Source organism: Malania oleifera, chromosome 4 (genome assembly GCF_029873635.1).
Source record: "Malania oleifera isolate guangnan ecotype guangnan chromosome 4, ASM2987363v1, whole genome shotgun sequence".
Classification (NCBI taxonomy): domain Eukaryota; kingdom Viridiplantae; phylum Streptophyta; class Magnoliopsida; order Santalales; family Ximeniaceae; genus Malania; species Malania oleifera.
In genome coordinates this window covers 52645961-52669656 of record NC_080420.1, presented here as the reverse complement: position 1 = coordinate 52669656, position 23696 = coordinate 52645961, and the positions used below count along the sequence as shown (strand labels likewise).

The following is a 23696-nucleotide window of genomic DNA, read 5'->3' as shown; positions in this document are numbered from 1 at the left end:
CTTTATGTATGTTAAAATTATCTTATGCCTCAAGTAACATTTTCTTTCCATTTTAGGCCATAACAAAATTTGGCAAATGCAATTGTAATAAAAAAAAAAGGTAGTAGGAAGCTTAAATTTTTTTTTGCTAGCTTTAGGCTCCATCACTTGGTCATTTTTCTGATTAAGCTTGCCCTTGCAGTAACAACTTAATGGTTGGAGGGCTTCTAATCCGTTGTCACCTCCACTTTTTTCGAGTGACTGACACTGTTGCTATGCATAGATACAATGGTTAAACATATCTAAATATTCAATGGCTAGAATATAACATGTTATTTTTTCAGGAAAATTGTGCTATGATATAAAAGAGTAAAAAAATATTAAAAATAGTGCAAACTTAATACTTTTGAATGCCAATTTTTCCAAACCCCTTTTGGATGTAGTTTTTGAATTGAGCTGCTTCTTTGCTGAATAATAAGTTATTATCGATGAATGGAGATAATGCCATTACGTATCTTAAAAATAGTGTCATCTGAATCAAGTAGCATTTTGAAAACTAATAAGATTGAAGAATTTTTAATCCTAAGAAGCTACCCATAGATTTGTAAATTTGATTTGGAAGAGGAGGTTAGGATTTGAGTTTGATTTAGAAGATATGGGTTGTTGAGGGTATATGAATCTAATTTGTTTGAATAATATTTGGCAATCAAATACTAGATTAATATCTTGAAATTTGAATTTTTTAATAGATTTATTTTTAACATGATGATTGATTATAGGGTTAAATTTGATGATAGACCAACATTTCAAAATTTGAACTGTTTCTTATTTTTATAGGCCAAAAATGTGGATTGGGTTGTTGTTATTTATTTTTAAAATTCAAAAAATAATAGATACGTATATAATTTTTTTATAAAAAAATTTTAGTTATACTTGTATCCTCAATAATTATTAGAAGAGATATGGGAAGCGTCGGCGCCCGTGTTCATTGTTCACACAGTCCGTCGCCAGTCCCGCAAAACTAGACGGCTGTGGCCCGTGCGTATGAGGATGGCATTAGTGTAATTACAGGATAGAACAAAGGTCAGTTTGAGAAAGTCAACGCCTTAAATCCTCGTCTCCGCTTTCGAAGTTGTTTTTTCTGTTTCCCTTCCGTCTGCTCCATCTCTCTCTCTCTCTCTCTCTCTCTCTCTCACACACACACAATATTCATGGACGAGAAGCCTGTGTCATTCGAATCAAACCTGAACGAAGAAGACGAGAGCAGCAATGTACAGAGCAGCAATAACCATGGATGGCAAAAGGTCACATACGCCAAACGCCAGAGAAAGCCCTCGTTGGCGACCGGCAAGCCCCGTCCAAATGGGGCCCTTCCCGTTGGCGACGCCCCCAACGTGTTTGGGCAGCTCGAGCAGCGATCGGAGGACCGACGCCGGCGTGTTCTAGAAGCTCAGAAGGCATCCTTTGCGGCCGAACCTCCGGCCAGAACGAAGCAGCGGTCAGACGATGGAGATGATAGCGATGACGAGGCCGCCGCTGGCCGTGCTGGGAATGGTAAGGTTGATGAGTCGAAGAAATTGAAGCCAAAGAAGCCGAAGAGGCCAAAGATCACGGTCGGTGAGGCGGCATCGAAGATTGATGCGGTTGATCTGGCGGCATTTCTCGCTGATGCATCGGTGAGTTTTTGAATTTTCCCTTGTTTGGTTGTGGTTTTGTTTGATCTGTTGTTTGATAAATGAATTGGATTAAATCGGTTCTCGATGTGTTCATTTTTAAAAATTTAAATTTAAATTTAAGTTTTATTTTCTTTTTTGCATGTAGGCATCGTATGGGAAGCAGCCAGACATTCAGCTTATGCGGTTCGCCGATTACTTTGGTCGCGCGTTTTCAGCTGTGAGTTCGTCTCAATTTCCGTGGACAAAAATGTTTAGGGAGTCTCCGGTTGCCAAGATTGTGGACGTGAGTTTGCCCTTACCTCCATTCAGTCACTTTGTTTATTTAATTTTTTAATTATTTGGATAAGTGTTTATCTGAATTCCTGAAATGATACCAAATTTGGGACATGGTATGGCTTGTGCATGCGTACCATCTTTATGTTGAAATGTAGCATATAGGGTTGCCGATCTATTCTTTTCCTGTTTACGATGTTATGTAGTTTTTTTTTTGTGATTATGGTTGATAGTCTGCATCTTTTGGTTTAGGTAAGAACGTAGCTTTTGAAAGAAAGGTGTGATTTAGGTAATATCGTCATTTTGAAAGGAAGAAAATCGTGTGAGATGAGTCATGTAACTGATTCATTGGTTTTCTTGGGGCTATCATTTTGTCTCTGCAATTATTTCTTATTTTGCAATACAAGTTTGAGAGAATTGAAAAATGAAGTAGAAATTAAAATTTAAAAATGTCAACCGGTGTGGTTCGTTTATGCAAAACCAAAGCAACTTATAAACCTAATCGAATGTGTGTTCTTTATGTCCTTAGATTAAACAACACTTAATAAATATGATTAGAATAATGAAATTGCAAAAGATTAAAAACTGAAAGATATGATAATAAAGAAAAATAATTAATTGTAATTATATTACTTAATTATATTCTAAACTCACTTGTTAGTGCTTCAAGTCAAGAACAATCCTATTGTATATAAAGGGCGAAATGGTGAAATTTGTTTTTAAAATTTTTAAAAAAATTTAGGATATTTTATCTCAAGTTTTAAGTTTACGTACTGAAATTATTTTCATTTTTATTAAATAATTGTGACTTGGTGATTTAATCCACATAATTGGATTCTTGATATTAAAATACTATGGCAATTTGTTATTGTATTAATTTAAAACCGAAAAATATATTATTTGTTTGGTATCATTTCTGTTTTTTGTTTTTAGTTTTTGTTTCCGTACAGTGAAGGAATATATTATGGAAACATGTTTGTTTATTTTACAATGTTAGTTTTCATTTTTTGTTGTTGTCAGTTTTGGCAATTTTCATAAAAATTGGAAACCAAATTTTATGTGAGAATATTTTAATATTCAAAATTAAATTTTTGTGGATTAAATAGTTCATTTATACATATTTTAATAAAATTTTTTCTGGATTAAAATTTATTATCTAAAAAAAATTAAATAAAATAAAATTACCATTTGAATTTAAAATATAATTAAAATAAAAATATCCATAACATTTTTAAAAAATAATAGAAGCTATTTAAAAATATTTTAACTATTTTTAAGTTGGCCAGTACAATAAGATTATTCTTGCCAAGTGAATTTTGAAATATAGTAATTAAGTAAAATAACTATAATAATTTATAAGTATATATATATATATATATATATATATATATTATTTTAATAAAATTCGTCCTAGGGTCATAAGGCTCTCTACTTTGCGAGGGTAGGGAGAGGATTGTCACAGTGTACGCAATCTTACCCCTACTTTTATGCAAAGTGATTGTTTCCTTGGACACGAACCTGTGACCAAACTGGTCATAGAGGAGCAACCTTATAGTTGATCCAGGGCCCGTCCTCTTGATTTTTATTCTTCTTCTTCTTATTGTTCTTCTTTTTTGTATTTTTAGTATTTTAATCATATTTTTTTAATTGCTGTTTGATTGAAGGGAATGTTCAATCAAGTTTTAATTTTGGAAATTTTAACCAAATTTGTTGTTGGCCTTTGGATTTTGGTTTTTATTTTTGTTTTTAGTTTTCGTTCTCATAATTTTTGACAAAAAAAGCTAACAGTTCCCTAGTTTTCATTAATTTTGACTGTCAGCTCAACTTGAAAACTAACAATGTTAACAAATGTCTTGTGATTGCCTTCTTATCGTGCTAAACAGCCCTGTTGCATTTTTTTCTCATCAGGGTACAAGTTTACGTCTTTTGGTTATGCATGATTGTTTCAGGTGTGAACATTTAGTATTTTATAACAACTAATTATTAGTTCAAACTCCTTATGAAAATTTGATAATAAAGTTCGCATGAAAATATCCTTCATGCTATAAAATTGATTTGAAAAATTTTTTTAGTGGGACATATTTAACTTTGTCATGAATCAAATTGTTCATCCATGTTTTACATTGTTTTTGTAATTATTCTTGTTTATTATTATTTTTTATATAGAAACAGAAGATTTTTTAAAAGATATTAAAAGGAATATAAGGAGGAAGGCAAGGTGTCCTCCAAAGAAAGCAACAGCAGAACTTACAGCTGGGTGTGTATTTGGTTCAGTGCAGTTTGGTTTTGACTAATACTGAAACCGAACTTGAAATCTCAGTTTTTTAAAACACTGTACAGGGAACAAACCTAAACTGACTGTTTTCTTACCACAAAGGTTTACAGTTTTTTGGTTTGGTTCACTTATTAAACTGGATTAACCATTACAGTAGAAAATGTTCAGTGCTTCTCCAAGGCAAACATCCATCAGTTCTGCTGTACATGGGAGAATTTAAGAATGTGGGCTGGGCTCAATTACACATGCAAGCCCAGCCTGTACTGTTGGGGGAATTGGATGGGAAAACCTATGTTTATAAGGAGAGAGTGGTTGAATCTTTCAACGATTTTCCCGATGTGGAACAAGGAAATTGGATGGAGAGCATCATGCAATTGTGTCCCACATCGAAAATTCTCAAGGAGGGCGAGCCTACCCATCTCTATAAAATCTCACCATTCCCCTTCTTCTTCACTCATTTTGTTAACTGTGTTAATTTTTTAATGAAAAGCTGAAAAATTATAATTGTAGAAATTCAATATGAAGGGAGAATTATAGGTAAAAAAAGTACTAAATAATATATTAGTACATTTTACAACCTAGCTCCAACATGTATAATACATAACAGAAGTCAAATATGTTAATTTTATTACATAATTTGGTTTTTGGTTCGGTTTTGGGTTTAAAAGCATACCGAAAACTGGAAAACTGAACCGAAATAGGTTTGGTTCCTGTTTCAGGTTGGTTTTCTGTAAAATCTTGAACACCCCTACTGACAGCCTCCCAGTAAAGGACATTCTTCCAGAAACCCCTGAAGAATAAGCCGAAAAAGCGAAGTTAGAAAAGTAACTTTATCCCGAAGCAAAAGGGAAGTCGTAAACTACTCTGAAATCCTACATTCCTTCCAATCCTTAATACCCGAAAGGATTGTTGAAATTATCATGTTACTTTTATCGTTTAATGGTTTTAAACTTTTAATATTTTTAATGTGATTTGGAAGATGAGACAGTAACCAATTAATTAACTTATACTGTAGATGTTACTTGTTGATCTGACCTAAAAATTCAAAAGCTAGACATGTGAGTTTATTAAATTAATGCTGTAAAGCTATGCTGCAATTGAAATCTGAAAAGTGTACAGGGGCTATTAAATGATATTGCGGTAGTGCTTTGCATGTTCAGTCTTAAGTGTATCACTATACTTTTTGCCCAATAACTAGGGATACACACTCAAACCCAAAAGAAATAGCCTCTTCAAGATGGGTGAAGCTAAGGGTGCGCTACATCATGTTTTCCTGGAATGGAGAAAGAATCAATACTCAATAATTTAATCAACACTCAATAATTTAATCAACACTTAGTAATTTAATCAACACTTAGTTTCTCTTAAAAGGGAGAATTGGGTTTAGTTTAAGAAATCATTTCTTTTTCTAGATTTTTCTTGTCTTTTCCTAAGTTTTGGGTAAAGCAAATGGAGTTTAAATGTTTATAGGGACCAGGTGGGAACATTTGGGATAGTTTTATCACACCTGTGGTAGTTGAGTGGTTTGCATTGGCAAAGAATGAATACATTAAGGTTTGCTTTTAACATGATGTTTGGCGTGGTGATACCTGTTTCAAAATATAGTTCCATATTGCTTTTAAAGTGGCTTCTGATAAAGATGCTATGGTTAGAAACATTTGGATGAGGGAAGGGGGCCAAGCTTGGTAGGACTTGTGTTTTAGAAGAAATTCTTAAGAAGCAAAGATTGAGTAATGTCTAGGATTAAGAGGACCACGCTCTTGCAGCAAGTGGGTAAGGTAGATAGTTAAAGGATAAGGTTTGGTGGGTGATCTCAAACTATGGAATTTAGTTAAGTTCTATCATTCTAGAATTAAGGTTAGAGAAAGAGAGGGGAATGGTGTTGCACATTTCCCTTGGAGAGCTATATGGAAAGCTAAAGTCCCTACAAGGCTTGCTTTTTTTGTTTTCATTTATTATTTAATTATTTAATTATTTTCACTTGGGAGGAAGGATAGCAAAGAATTTTTATTGTTGGTTATTTGATGAGGAGGGGGATTCTACCAAAAGCAAGTTTATTATGAAATGTACAAGGCGAGGTAGTAAACGACCTTCTCTTTACTGCAATTGGGTGAGAACTATGAGAATTCACCACTTTTATGTATCTTGAATCCTTCTCCAAATATAAATTGAGTCTCCCTGCTTTTGCTTGTGAAACATAATTATGGGTAGCCATAGTATCCACCATAGCACGGTGTCATGAGCTAAGCTTGTTCAGGGCATTATGCTTGCCTGTGACCGCTTATCTCGTGTGCTTAGGATGGGTTTCCATCATGTAAATACTAGTGTAGGGTTAATTTCTGCTAGTAGAGTCTTTGTAAGCCAAATAAGGCAGTATGACTCCTCGGTCACTTTGATGTTTCCTAGTGCCAGGATGATAATTACATAAAAACCTCTTTAAAGGAGGGTGAGTGTTCATCAGTCATTGTAAAATTCACTAGCAATTGTCAACGTACTTAGCTTACTTGCCTCCCTCGCTAAGTACAACATGTCAACGGAGGATTTGTTAATGAATTATGTTTGCTTCAATGTTTACTGCTTGGTTGCCACGGCTTTCATGAATTGATTATTATTTCCGCTGCTATCTGAATGAATGTTAATGAAAGTGCTTCGTGGATGAATGTTGGTAAACGATAGGCTAGCTAGTTAAGTAAGAGTGCTTTAGCTAGCGCCGCACGGCCCTTCACAACGGTGTGAAAAGAGGCGGATCGTGACATTTGGTATCAGAGCCAAGGCTCAGTTGCTACGAGAATTCAGTTACCTTCGTTGTGGGATTTTGGAAGCTTTGGTAGTTGACCATGGCACCAAACAATGCTGAAAGACTTAGTGCACTGGAAGCACAGGTTGAAGAGACAACCAACAATATGGCCAACGAGATGGCCCAACTGAGGGGACTTGATGAAGTGATGGGAACATAATAACATCAAGCAAGTTTGACAAGTGAAATGTCAGAGGACTTTCACCACACTGTGGAAACTTTGCAAGCCCGGATGGCTGATCTGGATGCAAAGGTGAATCTGATGGTTCTTGCTATGGGGAACTCCAACACTCCAGGAGTTAGTAAGACCAAGGTACCTGAACCTAGGACGTATGGGGGTGCCTGTGATGCTAAGGAGTTAGAGAACTTCTTGTTTGATGTGGAGCAGTACTTTCGCATTGTGAGGATGGCCTCAGAACAGGCTAAGGTGGATACTGCAACCATGTACTTGGTTGGTGATGCCAAACTGTGGTGGCGTACCAAGTACAGAGAAATTGAAAATGGAAGCTGTGTAATTGATAGTTGGGCAGACTTGAAGAGAGAGCTCAAGGCCCAATTCTTTCCGGAAAATGTTGAGTATAATGTAAGGAGAAAACTGAGAGATCTCAAGCATACGGGGTCAATCAGCGAATATGTGAAACAATTTTCTGCCTTAATGTTGGATATTTGGGATATGTCGGAGAAGGACAAGTTGTTCTATTTTCTAGAGGGGATGAAACCGTGGGCAAGAACTGAACTTCATAGGCAAAGGGTTCAAGACTTGTCAACTGCACAAGCGGCTGCAGAACGCTTGACAGACTACGCTGGTGATGAGATCGCTTCGTCCAAACGGTTTGGCAAAGAGGGAAACAGTGGAAAGTCTTTCAAGAATGGCAAACCCAAGAGTGGGGGAGCCGACTATAAATCATCAACCTCAAAGGAAGCTTCGTCGTCTCAAGGGTTCAACACACCCAATGGAAAGGGGAAGAGTAAACTTGAGTGTTTCTTGTGTCTAGGTTCTCATAGAGTTTTTGAGTGCCCTCACAAAGCATCACTTAATGCTTTACAGGCTTCCATTGCAGAACAGGCAGTGGAAGACGATGGGGAAGAGGATGATGCCCCGAGGGTGGGTTCAGTGCGGTTGGTGAACGCATTGGAAAAGCAGGCAAAAACACCGAAAGTCACACGAGCAAAAGGGTTAATGTTTGTGGACTTGAGGATAAATGGGAAGAGTACTTGCGCTATGGTGGATACGGGAGCTACTCATAATTTTGTTTCGCAGTCGGAAGCATGGAAACTCAACTTATCCTTAGAGAAGGATACAGGACGCATGAAAGCAGTTAACTTTGTAGCCTAGCCTACTCTGGGAGTAGCCAAGCAAGTGGTTATAAAGCTTGGACAGTGGGAAGGTCATGCGAATTTCACAGCGGTGCCATTGGATGACTATCCAGTCATTCTAGGAATGGAGTTCCTAATGGGGACGGGGGCAGTGCTGATGCCTTTGGTTGGTTCCCTGTGTCGGATGGGAGATCACTCGTGCATGGTGCAAGTCGTTGCAACGAAAGGAGGCGACGGGAAGTCCCTTTCAGCCATACAACTCAATGAAGGATTGGATAAGGGTGAGTAGACACGTCTAGCCACGGTGGTGGTAGACAAAGAAGTAGGCCAAGAGCTGGAGCTTACGACCATTCAAGCGGTGTTGGATGAGTATAAGGAGGTGTTGCCGGATAAGTTGTCTCACAATTTGCCTTCACGACGGACTGTGGAGGATGAGATTGAGTTGTTATCAGGAGTGAAACCACCTACTAAAGAGCCATGTCGGATTGCGCCTCGAGAGATAGTAGAGTTGGGGAAGCAACTTGATGAAGTGGAAGCGGGATGTGTTCGCCCTTCCAAAACGTTGTTGGGAGCAAAGGTGTTGTTTCAGAGGAAACATGAAGAGCATCTACGGAAGGTGTTCGACAGGCTGAGGGGAAACAGTCTGGATGTGAAGAAGGAGAATTTCTCTTTCGCTCAGCGGAGCAACAAATTCCTTGGTCAAGTGGTTGAACAAGGTCGTATTCGGAGGGGTATGGAGAAGGTAAGGATGTTCAAGAACGGAAGATCCCCACGACAGTGAAGGAGTTGTGTTCCTTTCTTGGCCTTACTAGATACTGCAGGAAGTTCGTTGAGGGGTATTCGCGGGGAATGACTCCAATGACAGAACTACTGGGAAGGTATTATTGGCCGCACACACGGGATGATGTGGTTGATTATACCAAAACTTGTCTCACTGGCCAACTAGACAAGGGGGAGCGGAAGAAGTATGGTACTTTCATGGCCGTACCAAAGTACTGTTCGACAGAGGGGACGACACAATTGTTCCTTGTGACTGTTGTGAAACATTGGGGTGTTCCCCAAGTTATTATTTGTGACCAAGATTTAATGTTCACTGACAACTTCTTGACAAAGTTTTTCAGGATATTCAGGTCACCTCTTGATATCTCTTTGAGTTATCACCGACAGACAGACGGACAGATGAGGAGATTCAGAGAGCTACTAGATGAGTACTGGTGCCATTGTGTCAACGACAACTAGAAGAATGGCATGCAACTACTTGATGTGGCTCCATTCTGTGGCAACGCCCAAAGGCGCTCAACAACCAACAAGAGCCCTTTTGAGCTTGTTACAAACCAACTGCCACTGTTACCTCACACAGTGGGCGAGCCGTATAGACGAAAGAGTCCTAGGGCGTACATCTTCACCAGTGAAGGGAGACAAAATGCAAAGTTTGCCCAAGCCTATCTGGAGAAAGCTTCTAAGCAGATGAAGAAGTGGGTAGATCAAGAGAGAAGACTGCAGTTTCATGTCAACTGCCTCAAGCCATTCAACGCCAACACCAACAACCTGAGTAGAAGTCAGTCAAACAGTGCAGAGTTGAAGACAGTGCAACCTGACAGACATGATGTTGAAGAGATCCTTGCAGAGAGAAAGTTCATATCCTCAAGGAAGAAGCGGCAGAAGTTCCTAGTGGAGTGGAAATGCCTTGATGACAAAGAAATCAGCTGGATTTTTGCGGAAGATATTCAATCGTTCGTGGACAAATTTGAAGTGTACCTACCGCCAAAAGTCTACGAAGACGTCGACCGCATAAGTGGGGGAGAATGTCACGAGCTAAGCTTGTTTAGGGCATTATGCTTGCCTGTGACCGCTTATCTCGTGTGCTTAGGATGGGTTTCCATCATGTATATACTAGTGTAGGGTTAATTTCTGCTAGTAGAATCTTTGTAAGCCAAATAAGGCAGTATGACTCCTCGGTCACTTTGATGTTTCCTAGTGCTAGGATGATAATTACATAAAAACCTCTTTAGGGGAGGGTGAGTGTTCATCAGTCATTGTAAAACTCACTAGCAATTGTCAACGTGCTTAGCCTACTTGCCTCCCTCGCTAAGTACAACATGTCAACGGAGGATTTGTTAATGAAATATGTTTGCTTCAATGTTTACTGCTTGGTTGCCACGGCTTTCATGAATTGATTATTATTTCCGCTGCTATCTGAATGAATGTTAATGAAAGTGCTTCGTGGATGAATGTTGGTAAACGATAGGCTGGCTAGTTAAGCAAGAGTGCTTTAGCTAGCGCCGCACGGCCCTTCACAACGGTGTGAAAAGAGGCGGAACGTGACACACGAGTATGCTTCCCATTGATCCTCAAGTCCACAAACATCAATCCTTTCGCTTGTGTAACTTTTAGTGCTTTTGACTGCTTTTTCAATGCGTTTGCTAGCTGCATTACACCTATCCTCGTGGTATCCTCCTCTTCCTCATCATTCTCCAATGCCCCCTTCGCAATATAAACTTGTAAGACATTGAGTGATGACTTGTGAGGGCACTTGACACAAGTAACATGAAATTTTACCCTTTCCATTGGGTGCGTTGAACCCTCGAGATGATGAAGCTTCTTTTGAAGTTGTCGCCTTACTGTCGGCTCTCGCATTTTGGGTTTGCCCTTCTTGAAAGATTTTCCGCTGCTTCCACCTATGCCACTCTCGTTGGACGAAGCGATATTATCACCATCATAGTCAGTTAAGCATTCTGCGGTAGCTTATGCGGTAGACAAGTCTTGAACTCTTTGCCTATGAAGTTTTGTCCTTGCCCACAGTTTCAACCCCTCAAGAAAATAGAACAACTTGTCATTTTCCAACGTGTCCCTGATATCCAATATCAAAGTTGAAAATTGTTTCACATATTCCTTGATTGACCCAGTATGTTTGAGTGTTCTTTGCTTCCTCCTAGCATTGTACTCAACATTCTCAGGAAAGAATTGGACTTTGAGCTCTCTCTCTCTTCAAGTCTGCCCAATAATCAACTACACAACGTTCATTCTCAATTTCATTGTACTTGGTACGCCACCACAGTTTGGCGTCACTAACCAAGTACATAGTTGCAGTATCCACTTTCTCCTATTCTGAGCCTGTCCTCAAAGCATGAAAGTACAGCTCCATATAAAAAAAAAAGTTCTCCAACTCCTTGGCATCATGAGCACCCCCATACGTTCTGGTACCTTGGTTTTGCAACACCCCGGAGTGTTATAGTTTCCCATAGCAAGAATCATCACATTCATCTTTGCAGTTAGATTAGCTATCTGAGCTTGCAAGGTCTCCACAGTGTGGTGAAAGTCGTCTGTGGTGTTCGGTTTTCAGTTCTCTGGGTATAAATCGGGCAAAAGCCAGAGTGAAATAATATAATTTGAATTGCAAGCTGAAGGGGTTCTAAATGCAGAAGTAATTACATGTGGGATGCATTTCTCTCGCTGTGTTTTTGATTGTTTGGTGAAAAAGAAATGCAAGATCCTTCAAAAAGTGGAAACATCATTGAAAAAAGTGGCAGTGGTTCTCTGTTTTTCATTTTTGTTTAAATGTGCATTTTTGTGCCAATTTCAACTCCTTTGTTGATTTTGTAGAGGGTTTCTTTTGTGGTTCTGACCAACAGTATATAGTTTTTCTTTGTACTTTGTTGGTTCCTCATGAAGTTCTTTAGCAATATACACTTTTCAGTTATAAAAAATGTGGCTATTCAATCTATTATAATTGAATATTAGATGGTAAATTGGAATTGAATGTTCACAAATCTATTGAAGCAGGCCTAGGAGCTGCTTTGAATGACCTGTAAAAATGACTTCCAGGGCTTAAGACTCAACTAGCCATTTTTAAATAAACAATGTTGGTCATGGTTAATTAAAAGATTTATGCAAAAGTCACTTGCAGTTTTGACTTATAGGAGAAAGAAAATGTTCTAAAGTAGAACCTCTGTTCATGACTTATGAATCAAATTTTTTTTATTGGACAAAAGAAAGAGGAAGTTTAAAATTTGAACTCCTCCAAATCGTGCAAAATGTCTTGTCTATTTTTGACTCAGGAAGTTACTCATACAGCTTGCATCCCAAACAAATTATATTTTTAATGATATATTTTATGTTGTATTATCGTTATGCATTATCCACAAGTAGATTTTATTTTAGTAATTCATCCCAAAGGCAAATTTTTCATCTTTTCAACATGTATAATACACACATGTGTGTTTTTAATATATGACACCAAATATGGATCTGAATCTATACCGTGGTATAAAATTAAAATACTTTTATAATTTGTGCCATATGGTGACTCTTTTCTACTGTCATGTGTCCAATTGAAATATAGATATTGTTTAAATTGGCCTAGAAACTCTATTTGTAAGCCTGTTTTAATTTTATCGAATTGTGCTTTGAACTTTTTTATACTTGTTCCCTCACCTGCTAAACCATGCATTTACACTTCTCCCCACCTATTAAGGTATAGCTAACTTGTGTCTTCCCACCCATTTAGCCATATGCCCATGCTCAATGGTTCTTCCTATGCTAGCTCTCAACTGTCAAGGTGTGTTGTCGTATGTACATTTTTTTCCCCATCTGCAAATTTATCATGAAAAAAAAAGCTGTAATTTAACACCGTCCTTTAGGAATTTTTCTATGAACTAGCAGATGAGAATTTTTCTATGAACTAGCAGATGAATGTTGCAGAAATCAAAATGAGATTTGGATAACCTGAAAGAATTGGAGAGAAATTTCGATGTCATTATCTGTTATGTTTACAAATTTATATTTGCCACTAGGGTGCTGTGTGCTACCACATTTGTGTAGTTTGATACTTTAATTTTTCTTAATTTCATCTACAATACTGAGGTAGAACTGTATTAACTTTAGGGCTTGTTTGCTATCATTTCTATTTTCTATTTTCTATTTTCTATTTTCTGTTTTCCATCGCTGTATAGTGAAGGAACAGGTGACAGCAGTGCAGTTGTCTGTTGCTATTTTTCAGCTTCCATAGTTGGTTTTCAATGGCTGTGATGAAAACCTACCAGATTTTATGGTTTCAATTGTTCTGGCAACCCATTAATAGCAGAATTTGTAGATTAAATCATTTTGAACACAATTTTTAATGGAAGATTAAAATAACTGTCATTTGAATTTAAATTGGAATAAAAATATCCATAAATTTTCTTAACTTTTAAAGAAAAATAGAATTCATTCAAATAATATATATATATATATATATATATATATATATACCAATTTTCAACCTTCGTATATGATAAGATTGTTCTTAGAGTACTAAAAAATGGATTTAAAAATATAATAATTAAATAAAATGATTATAATTAAATTTTATTTTACTTAATATTCTTCAATTTGTATTCTTTAGCATTTTCATTATTATAACCTTATTTTTTTTTAATTATTATTTGATCGAAGAACAAAAATGAACATGCTTCAGTCTGGCTTTTAATTTGTTTTAGTTTTGTGACTTAACCATACAAGTTGCCTGTTTTCAATTTGTAGTCTCTACTTTTGGTTTTTAACTTCCATTTTTGGTTTTCATTTTCATAATTTTTGATTGTGATACCAAACTGCCCTCCCAGTTTCACTTACACTTTTGTCTCACTACTTGAATTGACATGTTAACATTTTGTGCTACTAAAGTTTTAATATAGTTGTTTCACTTTGTAGTTTGTTCTACTCAAATAATATGTTTATGGTAAGTATGTTGCACTGAGTCCTAACATTGTTATTTAGAATTGATAATGTCATTTGGAACTATATATATTTTTTTAATGACTCGAAACTCCTACTTGGGCAAGCCCTTTGGACCCACCTAGGCGGCACCACACTGGGGGGGCTCGATGCATCCTTGGTAATTCACCTGGCAAACACAAGTGGAGAATTGGACCTGTGACCTTGGGATCACCAAGGCTCAACTTTGCCCTTAGGTCCCTTACCACTTGGGCAAACTCGGCTGAGCCATTTAGAACTATGTTTTTATTACATTAGTTTGTAATATTATCCTTTTGAATATAATTCCAAATAAATTCTAAAATATTGCAGCACTGAAATGCACATCATTTTGGCTCTTGATTTTAATTGAAACTATGCTATATTTGCGCACACAAATTTATGTCAAAATAAACAAGGAAATTGAGTGACAGATTGCTTTATTGTTCTTGAGAATGAAACTACGGTCCCTGGGAATTTCTTTACAAAAGGAGTATCCTTTATTCTTTTCTTGAAATTTTGTGCAAGGGTCTACTTTATTTCAAATGAACACTGATTTTATTCACTTGGGTTAGAAAAGATCAAACTAGGTTGGCATTCACAAACAAACTCGAAGTCCAGCACTTGAGGAGTCTTGTATATGAAAATTTTCTTGTTTGCACTTGTGGCTCAATATTGCACCTGCATGATGATGCTTTAAGGGTAATTTTGGAAGTGAAAGTTAACTAGCTCACTTGTTGGTAGTGATTAGACAATGTTGGCTCCATCCTCTAACATAGTTGTTAAGTAACATTGTTGATACTTTAAGGGTAATTTTGGAAGTGAAAGATTTGGTTGCGACAACAAAATATCTTTTTCCACTCTTCTAGGATGAAGTTTTTTTTTGGGCGTAATCTGTTTATATTGTTATATTTATTGATTCTTTATATCATCTTCATGCCCATCTTTGTTGTTTCCATGCACTTCTAATTTTTTTTTTTTTTGAAAATCATAATGGATTTGTCATGGTATTTGTGGGGCGTATTGCGATTCAACATGTTGAGTATTTTACAGCAAGGCTTTGAACTTGCGTGCAATTTATTTAATGTTTTTGTTTCTTTTCTGTTTAATTTTTTCTAAAACTCGATTACTTAATTTACTTTATGATAGGTCCCCATTTCTCATATTTCTGAAACTGTTTATAAGACATCAGTTGACTGGATCAACCAGTGCTCGCTTGAGGCACTTAGTTCCTTTGTATTATGGTCGTTAGACAGTATCCTTGCGGACTTAGCAATCCACCAGGCTGTTGCTAAAGGCTCTAAGAAGGGTGTGCAACAGGCATCATCAAAATCTCAGGTAACTTGGGCAGAATATGCAGGCTTTCTTCACCTGTGTTGTATGTCAATTTTCCTAGTGAACACAACTTTATGATAGTTGATGCCATTTGTTAACAACAATGTTGGTGTATTTCCCTTTGATTTTTTATCTTTCATTTCGCCTTCCCCCCTTCTTTTCTGATTATATACATTAGCAACAACCGCTTAACTTAAAAGCTTAAGTTATTGGGTTGTGGGCCAACAATGTATATCAAGCTTTTGCACTCCTTCACACATAAATCCTAGTTGCATGTGGAGAGGTAAACAACAGATAAATAACACCCATTACAGGGAATAGGATAATTTTTGACAACCAAACAATAAATATAGGCAACATGACTAGAATCTAGGATCTCTTGTAGCCATGGCTCTGATACCATGTTAAACAACCACTTTACCTAAACGATTAACTGCTTAAGCTGTTAGGTTGTGGGCTAACAATGTATCAAGCCTTAACAGTGTGTGTTGCAGAAAGTTGGTAAGTCTAGTGGTATTTGAAGTCGTATTATTCTGTTGGCTTGCACTACTTTTAGCTGCATTATTAACATGGGTTTTTGCAGTGCTCTGTACAACCATATATTCTTTCCAATTACCTGCTATTCCACCTGGCTTCTAGTAAAAATTGTTCAATTTATTTTTATAATTTTGTTTATATATTATCTTTTTTCATATCTTCCAGAAGTTCTGTAGTTTTGCTTTAAAAATGTTGGGGTGAGGCATTGTTAACAGGTTACATATAGTGTTAAAACGTTAAATCCAATGAACTTTCTTAGGAGTCTGCAAAAGAAATTGTGAAGCAGAGTCTGTCCTGCGAGGGTATTTAGAGTTAGTGCTGACTACCAAGTACCAAGATTTCTAGAAATTCAAGATGAGCTCAAAGGAATATGTTTGGGTGGTGTTTTCAAAACTGGACCAGATTGACCAGTAAGTTGGGAATTGGATGAATCTGGTTTGGACATAAAGATTGACAATAGTAAAAACTGGTTAAAACCAGTGAGCTTCATGACCAAAGGAACGAGAATGAACTGGGTTGAACACCTATTTTGTCAATATTTATGTAAGCTGATTTTTGAATGCCGTTAGGAGGTCAATCCTCTTGAAGGACCTATGTCGCTGACCACCCTGTTTATGACGAGAAAACTTCACTAGGAGTCTTTCGTTCTTTTGTCTTCTTTGTAGATTCTGAGAGCATAGTCCTTGAAAATCTTCCTGGAAGGTTTGCAGAGGGGGTTTAGATTGAAAATGCTTGCAGCTTCCATGACTTCCTGATTGCCATTGAGAACATTCACTCCAAGATGAACAGTTTATTGCTGGAATTGTACATCAAGGACTCCAAGGGGAAGGATTGGCCATTTCATGCAATTGAGGCCGTCTCTTTGCATGGTCAGTAATGCCAATTTGGCTCTCCAATGGATTGATGGCCCAGAATCATTTGTTTTCCCCCTAATAGCCTGTTGCCTGCATGGAGGGCATATTCTTCTCTGGCAGCTTCTGTTGGGTGCATTGGGAATGACAATTTCTACGAAATTCAAATATCAAAACCCATGTGATTGGATGAAGAGATTTGGGATACAGTAATATTTCTGCTCATCCTTCTGCAAGGGAAGACTGATTTTGCTGAAATGAGGGTTGGGGAATTTGAGAAGGCTTTGGTGATCCTAGCTTGAATAGGAAGGGAGGAATCCATGTGCTTAAGTTTGGGGAAGACTTCTGATTTATTAGTAAAATTCTAAAATTTTCCTTTTTATTCATTTTTTCGAAAATTATGATTTATTTTTATATAAATGTATATTTATGACATCATTGTCATCAAATATACATTTTTTTCTGAATTATTTTAGTTCCACATATTTGCACTATGGCTCCTTTTAACTTTTTTGAAAGTTTGATTTAAATTTTCATAATTATTATATATTTCCTATGTTTCGTTCAATTTAATTTGAAATTTTCATAAAAATTCCACAAACAAAGGCTGCTGAAAAATGAATCTTTCAAAATTTAAAATTAATTCCTTTCTTGAAATTGTATTTATTTGTTTTTCTATTGAATCTTTACATCCCTCTAAAGTATCCCTCTCTAAATAGTCTAGTTTCCTCCAGAGTATTGTTTGTTTTAAAGATGAAGTAATCCCAATTGGGAGAATTAATTCTGGTGTCGATCACGCTCCTCTCCATGAAAAACATATGTGAACCATGAGCTGTTTCATAACCCCTAATCTAATCAATGACTTTTTTTTTTCTTCTTGGTCAGTTCTCTAACTTCTCATGTTTTCCCTTTTGGTTTCCAACAAATGGCAGTCTCTCCTTTTGTTTTCCTTGAAATTAGGTGTTGGTGTGAGAAGGTATTAAATTAATATTTTATGGAAAAATATTGGAGTATGCCAAATCTAGATTCTGGAATTATTCGGGAATATAAAGTTAAAGAAAATAATTTTCTGTTTTCTTTCTACATTTTTTGTTTTCTATGGGAAAACAGATTCATTATTGGGAACAAAAAATTGGTTTCCAAATCAGCAAACTAGAAAACCCATTCAAATTGCAAGTATTTTCTTACTTGCTCATATTCTCTCAAAAAGAAAGAGAAGAGAAAAAGAAACAAATTTGACTTGTCAAACTCTGCTAATATAAAATAATCAAATGACATCTTCACGCTGTGCCCCAGCTGGACATGTCCAACATTTGTGGAAACAAGAAATTGGAGCCAAGCTATTGGACTGCAATCTGAAAGGCACCAAAGCACATCCTCCTAACTTCTTTCTTTCCCAATGTTCTAACAGCATTCATGTCTATTTTCAGTGTTGTTTTCTGCTACTTCCCTGTGCCAACATCCTTTTCTTTTCTTTTAATTTTCTTTCATTCTTCTGATCTTCCTGGCTTTCCAAAAAAATTCATCTCATTTGTCCCTTTCTGAAACATCTCTCTGGCTCTCAGCAAAGCGAGGGCATAATGGCTTAAGGGGACAAAATGAAGCTTGGGTCGCAAGATGCATTGTCCAGGTATCAACTGTGTGCAACTTTGCAAATTTAATATTTGTGCAGGGGGCAGATTTGCAAGGAGAATAGCTAGGTGAGGCAATAGTGGCATGGTGGCAGCACTCGCAACAGAACCATGTCCTTGTCTAGGCTTTGCCTTCTCTATATGTTATTTTGTTTTTCAATTTTTTAAAAGAAGGATTTCTTGTTTTCTGATGGTTGAATCCTTTCAGCTGTGTTTTCTAAAGAGAACTAGTATACTTGTTATAAAGGAAAACCTGGAATACATCATACTAAAGCTGTATTTCAAGTTTTAGAACAAAGCTAGAAAACTAGAAGAGGGTTTTCCTTTTTTCCTAGTAGGAAGAATTTTCAGTTGAGCATGAAATCCAGTTTTTCTTTCCCCATAGAAAAAATTTCCAGAAAGCTTGCCCAAATCTCTACAACTGAGCCTGCCCTGAACACCTCTGAGTTGCGTGTGAAAAAAGTCTAGGTCTAGGCATTGACTTACGTTCATTTTGGTAGTGTAAAGTGAAGGTAGTTTCTTTTAGTTCGATATTTTGCTCCACATATGCGGCGTTTACAGATCTTGCCTTTTGAAGTTCTGTATTGAGAAAGATTTCCCGCAGTGCAGCAGTTCCTCCAACAAACTTAGCTCCCCCCACACTGCTATTGGCAACATATTCATAGGTTGGTCCAACCGAGTACTGGCTTGGCTCCCCCTTTGTCTCCCTTTTAAACCAATGATGAGAACTGCCAATTGATATTCGAGGAGTAGCTTTCTGGATGAAAATGGTCTTTCCTTTTTGCTGTGTCTCATTGTACTCATAGTGATCTAATGATGGTGACCAGCATCTTTCATGAGGATGTTGATTACAGACAGGGATTGGCAGATTCAGGATGGAATGGTCTTCATTTTGCTGCATCTCATTGTACTGATAAATAGTAATAATGATTTAGATCAGGTCATTTGGATTTTAATGAGGATGATAATTGCAGATTGGGATTGGCAGATTCAGGTTCATGTTTTCATCATGTAAATTTTCTCTTTTTTAAGGCTTCGCCCTTGGACCATTGTAAGAGGATCAAAGCACATGTGATTGAACTGTTACATATCTCCAAAGGTGAATTGTCAACATTAACTATTGATGAGATACAGGAGGTAGCTAACCCTGTATGGAGTGTTAATGCTACAAAATAATCTTTCTAGTTTTGCAGAATTACTGTTTCTGTTATCTGATGCTGGGGACACTCAAGTTAACTTGTAGTTAACTAATGATGTGAGAAGAATTAATCGTCATTTTGAGTGCTTTTTGCTAGACATTCCTATGAGTGACTTCAGGATTTTTTAAAGATTTCAGGATAACATGTTAATGCAGTAAAGAGTTTTTCTTCCATTAGTTGTTGGATTGGTTCTGCTGTTATATATTTGCTTTAGCATGTCATTTAATTCCATGACTCTTGTTCATGACATTTATCATAGTTGTGAGATTGAAATTCTTATGCAACTTTTATACAACTGTTTCTCGAGCAATCTTTCCTTTTTATTGTTTATTGCCTTTTAAGCAAAAGACTCTAACCTCCGTGAGGTTTCAAAAAGATACAAACCTCCCCTTATATTTTGCAAAAAGATAAAATTTTCGAGGGGAGGTCTGTTTCTTTCTGGCAAACCTCAGGGGAGGTTTGTGGCATTTTTGAAATCTCAGGGGCAGTTTGTATCTTTTTTGAAAAACCTCAGGGGTGTCCCTGGGATTTTTGAAACCTTAGGGGAGGTTTCTATCTTTTTGCCAAATCTCAGGAAAGGTGAGTGTCTTTTGCCCATATTATAATTAACAGTTAACTGATGTACAGTTGAATTTTTTTTGATATGGCAGGTTGCAATATTTGTAGTTCTAGCTATGGTTTTGAGGCGAAAACCTGATGTGCTAGTTGGTCTGTACCCAACATTGAAGGGAAACTTAAAGTATCAAGGACAAGATAAGCTTCCAGTTATGATATGGATGATAGCTCAGGTGAGTGAATAATGTTACAACATAGTTGCAGCAACAGATTAGGTTAAGATTATAAATTGCTCTTTAAATGAGAGAATTTTCTGATGTAGGATTAAAATTTTCAAATGTAGGCCTGTCAAGGGGACCTGGCTGTAGGGTTGTTCTCATGGGCGCATAACCTCTTGCCTATTGTTGGTGGCAAAGCAAGTTGTAGTCCACAGTCCAGAGATTTAGTTTTGCAGTTAATTGAGAGGTTTGAAAGCATTTTTAGTTTCTAATATCTGTTCTGATTTTATGTTCTTCTATAAGCTGATTTTTTCCCCTTGGTTACAGAATTTTGTCTGCTCCAAAAGCTCGTACTATTTTGGTCAATGGGGCTGTTAGGAAGGGGGAGCGTTTGATGCCACCTTCTTCATTTGAGATACTGATGCGAGTTACCTTCCCTGCATCATCAGCACGAGTGAAGGTGGCTATTTTCTGGGAGCATTTTCAGTTTCTTGAAATATTCAATGGAGTAGACACTCATAAATGTAATTTTTTTGTTTTTGTTTGTTTGTTTGTTTCTCCTTTTTTTTTTTTGGGTGGCAGGCAACTGAAAGGTTTGAGGCCATTTACCCCACCCTGAAGGAAGTCTTGCTTGCTTGCTCCCCTGGAAGCAAAGCAACGAAACAACTATCCCAACAGCTATTGAGTTTTTCTGTCAAAGCAGCAGGGGAAGGTAATGTTAAGCTTGAACTGAATTCTTTTTGTCCATTGATTTTTTTCCCCTAGGAACCAGGTCAAGTAAAGAGTGTTAAAGTTGGTTCTTACTGTTTTGCAGGCGTCCCTGAATTATCCAAAGAAGCAGCTTGCATTTTTATGTGGTGTTTGACTCAAAATCCTGATTGTTACAAGCAGTGGGTAAGAAAATTTGTTTTTATTGACGTATGTGTGTTTGATGTAAGATTTTGCCATTGTGCTTTTTTATTGTGTACACCTGAATATATTTGGTCTGAACTCTAATCACAGGATAAGATTTATTTGGATAATTTAGAAGCAAGTGTTGCTATTCTGAGAAAGCTTACTGAGGAGTGGAAGGAGCAATCTGTTAAACAGGCCTCCCTTGACTTTTTGAGGGAAACTCTCAAGAGTTTCAGACACAAGGTCCTCCCTTACCTCCTTATTGATTATTGTTATGTATTTTAAATTTAGACCCTGCTTGGAACTCAGGAAACAGTTGGAATAGGAAAAAGGAAAGGAGAATATGAGAGGGTCAGTCCACTTATTTTGTATCTAGCTATCGAGGAAATAGAGAGAACAAAATTTTTACTATTGATAAACTAGGATTTATTTTATATGTTATTAACCTTTGATTTTCTTAATTTTAATCATATCAAAATTTCATTCTTAATATATATATATTTTAAATGTAGAGAGGGAATACAGTGGAAAGTTGATTTCCCTATTTTTTTTTTCCTTTCATTTTTTAAAGCAAAATCCTTGATCCAAACAAAGACTTAAGCTTTTAAATATCTAATGTAAACTACTCACCCGATGACACAGCATCGTCGCTCACACAAAAAATAAAATATTTTAACTGACATTATATTTTGGTATCTTCATAGAATGAGAACGCTCTGGATGGTGAAGAGGATGCTGCTCACCAACAGCTCTTCAAGGAGGCAGACAAGTATTGTAAGGTCATGTTGGGCAGGTTGTCACGGGGCCATAGGTGCATGAAGGGCGTGGGCTATGCCGCCCTTGCGGTAGCTGTGGGAGCCCTGCTCCAGCTCCTTTCTCCGGAGATGGAATCTTGGGACTGGGACAAACTATCTGTACTGTTCAGCTCCCGTAACTCCTTCTGAGCCTGCTGTACTAGTGAAGTTTGTCGAGTCGTCCTCTAGTGGTGCCTAGGCAAAGTAATCAATATTTTTTCAGAAGACAAAATGATCAATAGGATAAAGTGGCAGAGAAGTATTTGTTTGTATACTTTTGGTGAGTTCCATGGGAACACTAGTAAGGGAGTCAAAAAGTGTGTGAGATTTTCGATTCAGCTTTTTGGATTGTAGGGCTGACGTGATTTTCCAGTTGCTTTTATTAGTGGTAGCCTGGTAGATTATTTCCAAGTTATTCACCTCCCAACATCTACAACTGCAAATCTGATACTATAGAGGGATGGATCCAATTGTATTTTGGTAAAAAATGTTAATTGATGAGAAAAGTATTTTGACAACATCAGTTGTTTTTGAGTTTTGTAAATCTTTTTTTTATCTTAATTTTGGTCGTTTGTCCTGGTTATGGTGGTGTTTGGGCATGCAGACTGATAGTTTTAGTTTATTAATTTATCATTCTTAATGTTTTTGGGGCATGAATAATGTGTTTTTTTTTTTTTTTCAATGGAATGGTTTTCTACAGCTTATTCTTGGGTGAGTTCGAATCACGTGCCAATGCAAAGTTTACTCATTTGAAAGGTGTAGTTTTCAGTTGCATGGAGTGTTTGTCATCATCGTGTTTCTTTTTCTGAAATTATTTCATTTGAAAAAGGATAATTTTTTAATAATTTTTATTAGAGATTTTTTTTATTGGGTCAATTGGAGGTCCACACAGGACGAGAGCGTTTATATAATATTCTGTCTCATCTTTGCGTATGATTTGAGACTTTCGAAATCAAATTTTGTGCTTTACCTGATTACCTAATAAAAAAAATTAAAAGATATTTAGTGCTTATATTAAAGTGCAATTGTCACGCCTTGCTGAGTATCCATTTGTAGCCATTTATATGAACAAGTGACCACCCAAACCCTAAAAACAATTTCCCCTTTCTATTTTTATCTGGTATTTTTCTTTGAAAATTGACAAATATTACTTAATTTCCAAACATTTATTTTTAGAAATAGTATGAAATATAATGAAAATATAGTAAAAATTGTATATATGAATGTAATAGTTAGAACTAGGTTATACAACAATAAAGAATGGAATGAGATTGGACATTTCTATGCTTCATTCTCCTTTATATTATGAATTAATTTTTTTTTCTCTTTCTACATTGCCATTTGTCATACAGTGATAATGCATTATTTTTTTGTTTAACTATTAAATCCTTATTTACTTTATTCTTTGAAATGAACGTAAAATGTTACATCAATCAAAGGTTAAATTACAATTGTCCCTTTGCAATTTTATTTAGGAATTTATCTGTTGGAAAAATTTGAGTGGTGATGTAATTGGTGTAATCCCAAGAGGGGGAGGGGGTGCATTGGATATTTAAAAATTTTAGGTCATTTCTATTCTAATTCTATCCACAATCAGTATAACTCAACCTAAGGTCTTTTCTAGTCACCTTCAAT

The 23696-nt window shown here is 36.5% G+C and overlaps 1 protein-coding gene across 2 annotated transcripts; it reads left to right on the top strand.

The window, feature by feature from the left end:
* The first annotated feature begins 960 nt into the window (after positions 1-960).
* Positions 961-22577, top strand: LOC131153601 (uncharacterized). 2 transcript variants are annotated; one of them, XM_058106016.1, is made up of 10 exons: positions 961-1655; positions 1801-1938; positions 15197-15385; positions 20251-20388; positions 20499-20620; positions 20701-20833; positions 20956-21085; positions 21188-21267; positions 21376-21510; positions 21972-22577. In XM_058106016.1, exons 1-10 carry the CDS (start codon positions 1191-1193, stop codon positions 22209-22211), a joined length of 1770 nt encoding a protein of 589 aa, XP_057961999.1. In that variant the 5' UTR covers positions 961-1190; the 3' UTR covers positions 22212-22577. The 2 variants fall into 2 exon arrangements, with proteins under 2 accessions (XP_057961999.1, XP_057962000.1); XM_058106017.1 differs by lacking the exon at positions 15197-15385 and having other exon boundaries at positions 970-1655.
* The last annotated feature ends 1119 nt before the right edge of the window (positions 22578-23696 follow it).

Bases quoted from the DNA above. Each gene is read 5' to 3' on its own strand.
- LOC131153601 (XM_058106016.1), top strand. From the start codon at position 1,191: ATGGACGAGAAGCCTGTGTCATTCGAATCAAACCTGAACGAAGAAGAC. The intron at 1,939-15,196 runs GTGAGTTTGCCC...ACTTTATGATAG, and splicing joins CGGTTGCCAAGATTGTGGAC to GTCCCCATTTCTCATATTTC. The intron at 21,086-21,187 runs GTAATGTTAAGC...ACTGTTTTGCAG, and splicing joins TGTCAAAGCAGCAGGGGAAG to GCGTCCCTGAATTATCCAAA.